Source organism: Phalaenopsis equestris, unplaced genomic scaffold (genome assembly GCF_001263595.1).
Source record: "Phalaenopsis equestris unplaced genomic scaffold, ASM126359v1 Scaffold000297, whole genome shotgun sequence".
Lineage (NCBI taxonomy): Eukaryota > Viridiplantae > Streptophyta > Magnoliopsida > Asparagales > Orchidaceae > Phalaenopsis > Phalaenopsis equestris.
This window is the reverse complement of record NW_018164739.1, coordinates 2,438,201-2,450,423: the sequence shown is the minus strand read 5'-3', so window position 1 is coordinate 2,450,423 and position 12,223 is coordinate 2,438,201. Positions and strand designations below refer to the sequence as shown.

Here is a 12,223-nt window from a genome sequence, read left to right as displayed (position 1 = left end):
GCTCTTCCCATCGTTTGTTCGTCTGCGCCAACGCGGTTGTGTTGGTGTGTTGGGACTTGCCTTGTCCTTCTGTCTGTTGGTTTGCAGGACCTCGAATTGCTCCATCATGAGGCCATTTGGGCTTGTAAGCCTTGAACTTGCGCATGGACATCTGGTTGCGTAGTCTCTGTTGGGTTCCATGTATTATCTCTTTTTGGGAATTTTCTTCTTTGTAGTTAGCTCCGCTTTTTGTATGGGGCATTTCCACGCTCACCGCACCGCCTTTTAGGATGTTGGATCCCGAATTCTTTTGTGAACACGTTTCGAGAATTAGAGCCGGGTGAAGGAGAGAAGATAGAGTCAAGAATTTACTGATGAGAGAATCAGGGGAGAGAGTCCCCTTTATTCGTATTTTTATCTCTTATTTATAGGAGCATATTTTGTACAATTACAATGAGGGAACAATTATGATAAACGTTCTTAATATGATTAATGCTCTATTTAATTATATGAATTTTATATCATATCTGTATTACAATTTGAATTTTAATATAGTGGTAATCGGCAGGCCGACTTTTCTAAGCTCGGTTGATCGAGGCAACTGGTTGAGTGACGATCGTGCTTTTCGAAGTGTGTGTCGGTCGGTCGAGGCGCTCGACCATATGGCAATCGCTCGCCCCTGGTCGATCGGTCGAGGTGCTTGGGTGAATAGTGACTTACTTATTCAACTCGAGTTTTACAAGACTCATGTCTCGCATGCCTGATAGGTTCGTTGCCTTGGTCGAATCTCCCTATCTAGTAAGGTCTTGGGCGGATCTTGTCGCTGCCTATGTGAGGTATCCGACGAGACTCGCTGCTGGGATGATTTAAGTTTCACTCTCCGCATATTTTGCATTTACCGATCGGGGAATTATCTCCAGAGTTTGGACCTATCCCGAGCTCGGAGAAGCGGTTTCACATGCTCAGTGTTGAGTCGTTAATTGATTGCTTACCTCGAAGGGAAGCTCTTTTATCTTAGTATTTCATTCTCTTTGATATTCGAGCTGGTATTTTTGGTGTATACATATATGTAGTCCTCTAAAGGTGCAATCACTTGTAACAAAACTAAAACTTACAAATAGTACAGAAATCAATAAGCCTAATTTGTTACACAAAATCTTTGTCTGAACTAAATTCATTGATGGGAGCTTGTAGATTATTACAATAAAATCAATCAACATATTTATATGAATGATATCGCATAGCTGGTAGAATTTAGGTGCAACGGATGACAATAAATGCATTTATGTATCGAAATAATATTATGTTTGCTAGCATATGGAAATAAATTTTACAAACATCAAATATCAGAAATAATATAACAAAAAAAATTAATCACCCCTCAATATCCATGTTAGGCATGTCCTGGCTAATTGGACGGATATTCACTGGTGTTTCTATAGATTTTTTAAAAAAATCTTTTAGTTGTCGGAATACCATGGCTGTGACCTTGAACGCCTCAGCTACTATTAGAATCCAACAAACCTTAATTCTCTTTTGTAAATTGGGTTAAAACCCAACCCCTACCAGAAGATTAGCCAATCTTCTGATGCATGTTTATATTCCTCGTGTATATTGTATACTTAGGGATGTGCAGTGTTTGGATGAAATAAAAAAATCAAACTGATTTTATTTAGTTAGTTTGATTAAAGATGTTAAAGAATCAGTTCTATTTTTTGTTATAATTTTGGCTTTCTTTGATTTTTTTTTTTTTGTATTGATTCATTTTTTTGCTTTTGTAAAATCGATCAAACAAATATCAGAATATATTAATTTCTTTAAATATTGAATCAATGAACAAGCAATATAAAATTTATATTAATATTACGTAGTCCTCATGTCAAAATTAAATTTTATTTAAATTAGTTAATATTCTTTTTAATATATGTTATTTAAATTTAAATAAATAGTTTGACTATTAGATCTAATTTTTATTTTGATTCATTCAAAATTGATCCAAACTAATCAAAGTTCAATTTGAGTTTAGTTTGAAAAGTAATTTGGTCTACTTGATTTTTGAATTTTATAGTCAAAATTAATTGTTTTAATTAAGTCATAAACCAAAACTTCCCAACAAAATAATTGCACACTCTTTAAGTGCAGGCAAATTTTTTTGACACCCATGCAAATCATATGACACATTGTGACCCAGAAGTTTATATGAATTTAAATTTGCAGGAAAAATTAGCAAACTTTGTATAATCAAATAATAAATATAATTCAATGTGGAATGTGTGAAGGTTTGATTGGAGATTAATGACATGTAACAATTTGGGGGTTTACAGCGCATAAAAAATAAGATTGTTCTTAAGATGCGATCCTATTTTAAGAACATACTTTGTGTTTGGTTAGAAATGAGTGTACAGTCCATTTAAATTCAGAATCTAAAAATTTGATACTAAACTTCAGCTATAGTAGTTATTCAACTACCAGATCCAGGTAACTTAAATGCATCTAAAAAATTTATACTACAACAACAACAACAACAATAAAGAGCCTTTATCACACTATGTGGAGTCACCTACAGTAATCCTTTTTCTCCATTGCGTCTTATTGAGTGCCATATTTTCATTCTGAACCCTTTTTCTCCATTGAGTCTTATTGAGTGTCATATTTTCATTTAATTATGATAAATTACAATCATTTTTTATACAATATGCTCAAGTCTTTCTAGGTCTGCCTGTGTCTTTCTTAATATAAGTTGAATCTAAAACATTAACTCTCCTTACCGGTTCATCAGATGGTTGGCGTTTAATGTGACCGAACCATCTAAGCCGACTCTATCTAATTTTGTCCGCCACTGGAGCTATGCCAACACTATCTTACAAAAAATTTATACTAATCTTACAAAAAATTTATGTTTACTTTCATCATGATTTTGGCTTGCGGAATATTATAATAATCTTTAAAAAAATTTATGAGAAACATGACTCCTTTACCACTTATAGTGCTATTCTTTGTTTACCACTTATATTTTTTTGATGGATTTTGCATGGAAAAAAATGTGGGACTCTCGAGTCTCATCTTTTTTTGTCAAATTTGCAGGTTCCTTCGATTACTTTAGGATATTCAGCGAATTACTTGGCGGAGTTGACGTTGGTCGAATATAGCTTCTTAAAGTTTCTTCCTTCAGTTATAGCTGCATCTGCTGTATTTCTTGCTAGATGGACATTGGATCAGTCTGATCACCCATGGGTACAATCTCTCATCTTTAATATCCTTTTCTATTTTTCAGCGTCTCCCTATTGCAACTGGTGAGTGTAGTTATTGCTTCTATTTAGAATCGCACACTTGAGTACTACACCTCATACAAAGCTTCAGATCTTCAACCCGTCGTTCTGGCTATGCAAGATTTGCAGCAGAATTGCTGCAGTTCCGTCCTCACTGCAATACGTGATAAGTACTTGCAAGAAAAGGTACGCTAAATTATGCCATTATATAATTTCAATATTTCCTCAAGTCGATATGTCCTCCCTCCCTCCCTCCCTCTCTCTCTCTCTCTCTTACATTTTGTTTAGAGAGAGAGAGAGATAGAACGTACAGAATTAAAGAATGGTTAACGCCATTGATTATGATTGGAATGGTTAACACCATTGATCTTATTTGTATGGACAAAGGCTACAATACCCAATTTATTTGCCCAAAAAACTTTTTGATGTATTGGCAGTTTGGCACCAAGATTAAAAAACTGAGATAGAGAGATAGAGACATAGAGAGATAGAGACATAGAGAGATAGAGATAGAGAGAGAGAGAGTAGCAATCCCATGTGATTTTTTATTCCAACAATTCTGATAACAAATAGTGCAATTGTATTGAACGTACATTACTGTTGTTAGAACCATAGTAATTGAGAGTTTTTCTCTCTTCCACACTTCAATCAAAATTTGAGCCTACTAATTTATATCAGCCTAAGTTACATTTACAGTATGTTGCTGTCCATTCCCAAAAAAAGTGAATGCATACAATTTTAGTAGAGTAATAGAGCATAAATCCAATGTTAAGCAGGATTTGATCACAAGATCTCCATAACAACTTTTAAAATTTGGAAAATTTACATACATACCCACTCAATTTTTATGTGTTTTCATATCTAACACCTAAACTTCAATTTTTACACTTCACCTTATATTTATACATGAAACAGTTTTTTTATCTTTTTAAAAGTTAAAATGGTGATATTTTTTTGTGATATGGCTAATTTGGGTGGTATTAATGTAGCAATCAAGGTGTAGATGTTAGATACACAGGAATTAGGCGGCATGTATGTAAATGTTCCTTAAAATTTTAATCACTTGAATCATCTGAGCTCACATAATACATTGCTAATCAATTATGATGGAATACTAAAGAACTAAGAGTTGATTTCTGTTTACAGTATGGAAGAGTGGCTGATCGAGTATCTCCCAAGTTACCATCCTCCATCTTCTGATTCTTTCGTGTGGTTTGTGCCATTGAAGAACTTAAGCTGCAGCAGAACTGAAGATGCACATCCCTTTAACCTTTTCTTCCTTTTTTGTTTTAAAAAAACAAAATTTTCTGCAATTTTTGTGATTGCAGCCCCCACTGGATAGATAAATAGGGGCTTCTAGTGCAGGTAAATTCTCAACTCCCCCTCTCTCTAAATCAGAACAAAAACTCATCGGCTTGATGAACTCAGAACAGATTGTAACTAAACCATTATTTCACTAATGTTTCAAAGCTTAGAAGGAATGAATACACGTGCTCTGTTAAAGATCCTCCTGTGTTTCTTTGAACTTTTGAGTGTCTGTTGATGATATAGTATTAAGGTATGAAAATGGTGAATGGTAAAATGGATTAGTATTTGCGTTTGATTGTTGTTGTGAGACATTTCTTGAGTTTAGTATTTATACTCGTAAAACTTTGGTGTCATACAACTATGCATAAAAAATGTATTTCTTTTTTAAAAATTTAATAATGATGGTGTATTTTTTGTGATCTTAAAATTTTGAGAACTATAGATGGAAATATGAAAGTTTAGGTGTTATATACATGGGCATAAGAATTTGAGTGGTATGTACTTAAATTTCCTTTTGTTTTCTCACAGATTAGTGTTGAACAAAAGCTTACAAAGTAGCCATTGTAATGGGCTTGGCTTCAACTATAATAGGTGTTTGCTAGCTTATTTATTTTTTGTTGGCGGAAAGCTGGGCATTAAAGTAATATGCAATCTTATGGTGAAAGCTGCACCGACAATCATTAGGGGGTCGTTTGGTTGAATGAATCAGTGGTGTACTGTAAAACTTCAGTACGGATTTGAGAAAATTCTGTGTTTGGTATGAAAATTTATAAATACAACATAAAATTTTAATGAATTTGAAGTTTACGCCATAGCTTATTTTGGCTGAATTTAGAATTTGGTCGATTTAGCTAAATTTGAATTACATCATTTATGTAAAATTATAAAAGCAAGCAGTTGTTGCCCGCCGCTGTCGCTTGTCTGCCTCCCCCCCCACCTACCCCCCCGCCGTTAGCCGCCGCCCACCTGCCGCCAACGCCTCCTAACGCCGGCGCCCGCTGTTGCCTCTCGTTTCAGTTGCCTCGCCACCTGAAAACGCCATCCATCGTGCACCACTACCGGTCCCCAGGACCTTTTGCCATGTAAACACATTATTTACAAATTACTTCACACCAAACTAATAAAATATAAATTCTTAAGTTTATTTTATAGTAAACCAAATAATTAAAAATTATTTTAAATATAATTACGTAAATCTTTTACATTGCATTTCATTCTTAGCAAATCAAAGAGTCTCTATGTCTGTAGAGCCTATTTCATAGTTGACTCACATATTATCAAGCTAACACATATCCATGGAGTGAAGATGATTTGATTGTGGAATGTTTTGGGAAGAAACAAACTCAATGACGAAATGCACTTGTGCGATAAGTCGAGCGCAAATGGCAATATAGATATTATATTATAATAGTTATACCTAGCATACAAATTATAAGACTTTCACATGTAAAAAAAATATTTAACGGCGCTATATATATATATATATAAAGAAATGACAAGAGACTATTATATGAGGCTCCGGCCACCCTTAATGTGCCTAACAATTCAGTACTAACTCGTTAAGGCTAATTTTGTCAGAGGAGATTCGAACACCCAACCTAAGGAGTCTTATACAGTGGATGCCAACCAACATATCGGGGTGCACATATATCTTTGCCCGCATATACGTACACCACTCGTAATATTTTTTTCATCATATTTGATTCACAGGAATTCAAACCAATCATCATTTAATATATTACAAATTAAAATATTAAATAATCACAACAATCATTTAAACATGTTTTGAAAATAAATGGTTCTAGGATTGCCCCCTATTTTATACTTTATAATTAGCACAAATGATTATAAATTATTTAATACTCCGCGCATAAAAAATAATTTTATTTAATGGAGATTACCAATAAACAAAAGTCATTTAATGAAATACTAACTAAAAATATAAATTGAGAAAATTACTGGTTTATTTCTGTTTTTCTCCATCTAAATGAGAACATGCAGCGTAAATAATATATTCATATAAATAAAAAAGAAAGGGGCAGTTACATACAAACCACCTGAAAATTACTATTTACAAATCAGCCCCTCTTTCATCCATTTTTCAAATTCTCACTAAAATATCAAAAGTCATGATAAAACCCCAACCCATATACTTCATTTTTATCGAATTCTCAATAGTTTGAACTTGGCACATGTAAATATATGGGTTCTATAGTTCAAAAAATCACATAGGTGATTAATATGTAAATATCAATGTTTGAGAAGTTTGTATGTAATTATTCAAAAAAAAAAATCATATATTCATATATTTTAACAATTCAAGAGCCTTAAGAAATATTTTAGGACTAGCATTTAACAAAAAAAAAAAAAAAAAAATCTTGCACAATATGATTAATCTCAACCACATAAACCTCCGAGTTGTTATGACTTTGGGTTGTAAGTGTGTTGAGCTGGCTCGAGCTCGACTCATTGATAAGTTCGCAAGTCCAAGTTCCATGAGTCGTATGCTCGAGCTCAAACTCAAGCTTGTCTAGGCCCAGCTTGTCAGCTTGCAAGCCAACAAAATTAAAACTTAATTTACTAGCTTTATATGACAAATTATGTGCAAATCAAATATATAAGCATTCATTTAAATTTTTAGGTTTTTAACTAAAAACAAGCTTAGTATAAATCAAGCATAAAGATTAAAATTTTTAAGCAAACCAAAGTATAAACATATTTTGGAAGCTCATCTCAAGCTCAAACTGAAAATGAAGCAAAGTCCCCATGACATAGCCTACTCGACTCAGCTCGACTCAGCTCGATTACAACCCAAATCATGACCATTAAAAAAGAGAACAACATTGGGCTTTCCTTTATGATACAAACGGAGAAACTGAAGGGAACAATCATGTGAAACTCTTCTTCTTCTTTTGTAAGTCACCTTCTACTGCAGTTGTTGACATGAAAGGTCGCAGCTTTCCTGTTGCAGAAGATAGAGGATTTATTATTGATAACCACTCACTGGATCTCTCTCCCTCTTCTCTGTCACTGCACTTGCCTTCCTCAACCCTTCATCTCTCTCTCTTTCATGTCCATTATTGCTTGCTCCTTCTCACTGCCCTAAATTTTCTAATTTGGAGATATAGCAACATGAGGTTGTGGGAAGAACTTGGGTCGATTGGCTGAACCAGATCGATGATGCTGTTGTAATATATATACATATAAACCATCCTCAGAATTAAAAAAAAAAATTCCAAAATTAAGAGTTTCGGATTCAAATATGTCTGAAAATTGAATCCAAGTCAATCACTTAAACACAACACAAACTTGCCTCGACTCAATCAAAATATTGACTTTCAACTTAAAGCCACCATCTTGCAGACCATTTTCTATTCCTCATCAACAGTGCATCAACGCATGGAAAAAGCAATGTATAAGTAACAGTTTTACTTGGCCAACAATATCTATAAATCTCTATTTCTTTCACCAGCCATTAATGCTCTGCGGGAAACACAATCAAGTACAGATTTTGCATTAAGCTCCCTACCGTATCTCCATAAATAATTCAAACCAACAAGCAGCTCTGTTATTGCAGCCTCTGTCTTCTCCTGATTTGCATAATAAAGAGTCTGGATTAAAAGAACATTTGTACTTAAAACCAAATTCTGCTTCTCAAAATTCCTCTCTGATTGCCACTTAATCATATTATGTGCTAGGGGAGACAACCAATTCAAAATATTTATCATTGCATCACTCCATTCTGCTGCAAGGGTTGGATCATAAACAGATGAAGCTAAATTCTTTGCATAAGAGCTCAGCCTCGTCTTAAGGGAAGTTCTTATACTACTGGGCAGCATTCTGTACAATTCATCTCTAACATCAGGCCCGATTGAATTCGGGGAAGCGGCAAGCTTTTCTATTACAATGATCACATTTGCGTAATGCAGAGCTAAAGAAGCAGCGCCCAGCGTCGATGGTGGAGCATTCAGTAACTTGCGTTTGGAGCCGAACAGAGACAGAGATAACTTCATATTGAAAACGTTCGGTTGAGGTTCACTCTCATCTTCTATCTCATCCGTATCTATCCTTGCAGTATTGTTTTGCTTATGAAAACCAGCAAGTGGAGAGGATTTGGAGTTACCATGATTCACGAGAGGACCAGATGCAAAACTTCTTATGCCTTTCCTATTCGATGCGTGAAGGAACGAAGACTGTAAAATTCCACTTACAGAGTTGTAGAAGTTGGAGAGATTCCCCGTGGTTTTAGCGGCATAAGCATCATCCTTGCGATCAAATCCGAAAACAAGCTTAATCCTGGCCACAATTGTGAACAAAGCCCTAGCAAGAATCCGGACGACGAAATCATGACTTCGATTCCATACAGATGCATCTTGCAGGCTCTTCACGGCCTGCCGCTGCCACGAAACCCTCTTTTTAAAATTCCCCAAACTGCAACCCTGACGACTCATCTCCGGAATCGCCTGCATCCTCCTCAAATCATTCTCCATCTCCGCGAGTATCTCCACCTCCTGATACAAATTGCAGCTCGCCGCGATGAACCTCTCCATCCTCTTGACCTCCCGCTCCATCCTCTTCTTGTTGCGGTACTCAAAACAGCATAAATCGGTGTCGTTTTTTATCAGATCCGCGAACACGTGCTCGAAGCGGTACAGCACGGGGTTGAAGCATCGGGATCCGAGGCGCGCTACAGCCCTCCCAAGCAAGTGAACAGCGTCCATGGTTTCAGCAAGGACGAGGCTGAGGAGGAACTCGTCTTCATCAGAAACAAGTTTTCTCACTCCCTGGAGACTTAGGGTTTCGTCCCTAAGCACCGCGATCCGATCGTCGTCGAGTGATTGCCATAGATTAATGGTCTTGGACATGAGCCGGGAGACCTCGAAGGTCAGCACACCAATGGCCGGCGCAGCCTTCTGTTTCCTTCCCCAACCTCTCACCAACCACAGCCATGGGCCTCTCAGTTTTGCTTTTGCTCCCATGATTAGAAACCATTAGTCTTCAAAACCGCCATTTGGATCCAGATGAAGAAACTCGGAGCGAAGAAGTAAATTGGATGGAGGAAGAAGATTAGCAGTGGCGTGAATTGAGGAGAGTTCATATAAAGAACAAAATGAGGCGGCAAATGCGAATGGACCGAAGCCGCCTGCCATAGTCGACAAATCCGGCGAGCAGACAAATGGCGGTCAAGAGCGCGCTCCGTGATTTCTACGGACATGATGCTCTTCTAATTAAACCTTAATTAAAATCTTTTTTAATTCAGTAATTTTCTTTTCTTGGAGTGATATTATTATTTTATTTTATTTTTAATTTATTTCTCTTGTAATGAAATTCAAGAATTTTTGGGTTGACTTTCTTTTCTCTTTTTTTTTTTCTTTTTCTTGGAGCATGAGCTTTAATTTTATTATTTATTTTGTTTGATATTAATATTTGTGTCGCTTTAAGGCCAAAATAATATAAATAAAAATATTATTTTTTTAGATAAGATGATAGGTTGAACCCAATAATTTAGGATCCTTCATTTTGTTCACAATTTATATTTTATATGTTTGATTTGTCATCATAAAATTTAGCCATTTGGCACAAATCACGAGTGAATTTTTTTTAGTTATAAATGTTTTGAATCAAATTAAAAATCATCTGGATCTCGAATTTCAACAAACGTATAGTCAACTTGAAGGGCTTGACAAGATTAACCTAATGATATTGAAGTTGGCCCAATCAAACTCGGATTAAACTATTAAACCACATATGGAAACTTTGGAGGATTAATTAGAATGACAAATGAATTCCAAATTTGAAGTATCTATATTTAAATTAGACGTTTCGATGAAAGCAAATTAACAAGCCTAAGATCGCCCGATTTCAATGTCATTAAGGCTATTAGATCATCAAAAAAAAAAACTTTTATAATCAATTGGAATCAACCATCGTTAGCCGTTATCAACCATCGTTAGCTGCCTCATGCTCCCATTCATTGATGAGTCTTCTGGTGTAATGAAGTATTCCGAACATGATATACAGAAGTATCCCTAATGCAGTGTAACGAAGTACGTCGAGCCGATGTAACGATGTAGCCCGAATGCTGAGTCGTGAAGTATCTCGAATATGAGGTAACAAACTATCCCAAAACGGTGTAACGAAGTATCCCAACATTGTAACGAATAACGTTGTATTGATGGTCCGTCAATAACTCCCAGCAATTGATACCATGATGAAACATGGATTCCACGATTGTAGGAGAGAAGAAGAATCAGAGGAGGAGGAGGAAAGCTCAGGCTTGCACCCAATAAGTAAATAGTAATATTTGATTCATTTCACATGTAATATATAATAAGAACGAGTCATATAAATAGATTTGGGCAAGGATAAAATTGTAAAAACATTAAACACTCACGTATATTATATACAATTACAAGTAGTATTTGAAATCCCTAAATTCGACATTCTCCAGAGGAGGCTAGAGTTAAGAGAAGGGAGGGCTGTCCGTAGAGCTTGAGCGAGGTTTCAGCATCAATATAGGTAAGTACTTAATGCTAATGCAATCTCTGTAGTTAATTAATGTTATTGCAGTTACCAACTACAAATTATATGATTAACTGCTACTGCAACTTTCAATTACAACCTTTGTGACCAATTGCGCTACTGCAACTATCAATTATGATCCATGTGACCAATTACGACCTATGTGACTAACTTTTATTGCATCTATCAACTATGGTCTATGTGGTCAATTACTACTGTAACTTCTCACTACAACATTCGTGGTCAACTGACATTACTGCAACATCCAACTATGTTTTTTATGGCCAACTACACCCTAGTTGCTAATTCCTACTATAGCAACCTACAACTACCTATGTGATCAACTACAACCAATATGTATAACTACAATGCAACTGCCAACTATAGTCTATGTGACCAACAACTGCGTATATGAATAACTGCCACTACATCTACCAACCAATGCCTATATGACCAACTACAACCTAACTAGCTAACCGTTTTTACATCTTCCAACTGCGAGCCATGTGACTAACTAAAGCTCTTGCAACTATCAACCACGGTTTATTTGGCCAGTTAATACTGCAGCTTTCCTCTACAATTTTTGTGGCCAACTGATGCTCTTGCATCCACTAGTTACAGTATTTATGACCAACTACTGCCTTTATAGCAATCAACTATGATATTTGTGGCTAACAATTACTTACAACCAAGAATCAAATTTGTTGTGGCTCAATTATGATTATTACAGCTAAATTAATATTGTACATATATAATTATCTATATTATAATTCTATATTTTCCAATTTATGAGGTAAGTGGACCTATGTACTTACAATCATATAATGAATTATTTTGACTGTGATATATTCAATTGTGTTTTCCCTTTCTAAGGTGTCTCCAACTAGCTTTTTATTATTGTATAATGTTGAGACACTAAATTATCACTCTACATTCGAAATTTTTCGGCTTACAACAATATTCAATAGTGATCAACAATGTGAAGACACATCAACTACAGCTCGATAACTGTCAATTATGTCCATCAGCCATTTTGATAATTAAAATTCAATAGACTATAATTATAACCTTAAGAACATATTTTTGCATATAAAATTACACACACACAAACATACATACATACATATATATATATATATATATAT

The 12,223-nt window shown here is 35.3% G+C and overlaps 2 protein-coding genes across 3 annotated transcripts in view; one reads left to right on the top strand and one right to left on the bottom strand.

Moving 5' to 3' along the window:
- Positions 1-4,761, top strand: part of LOC110025329 (cyclin-A2-1-like) — an 18,644-nt gene extending 13,883 nt beyond the window's left edge. For both annotated transcript variants that reach the window (XM_020725753.1, XM_020725752.1), the window contains exons 11-13: positions 3,064-3,213; positions 3,300-3,434; positions 4,395-4,761. In XM_020725753.1, coding sequence (XP_020581412.1) covers positions 3,064-3,213; positions 3,300-3,434; positions 4,395-4,448 — 339 coding nt within the window. In that variant the 3' untranslated portion in view covers positions 4,449-4,761. The remainder of the gene's footprint in view (positions 1-3,063; positions 3,214-3,299; positions 3,435-4,394) is intronic.
- Positions 4,762-7,288: 2,527 nt separating this feature from the next.
- On the bottom strand, positions 7,289-9,740 carry LOC110025423. The gene has a single exon (XM_020725888.1). The coding sequence runs from the start codon at positions 9,533-9,535 to the stop codon at positions 8,003-8,005; it is 1,533 nt and encodes a 510-aa protein (XP_020581547.1). The 5' UTR covers positions 9,536-9,740; the 3' UTR covers positions 7,289-8,002.
- Positions 9,741-12,223: the final 2,483 nt, after the last annotated feature.

What these genes read in the sequence shown, in the direction of transcription:
- LOC110025423 (XM_020725888.1), bottom strand. Translation starts at nt 9,535, where the DNA reads ATGGGAGCAAAAGCAAAACTGAGAGGCCCATGGCTGTGGTTGGTGAGA.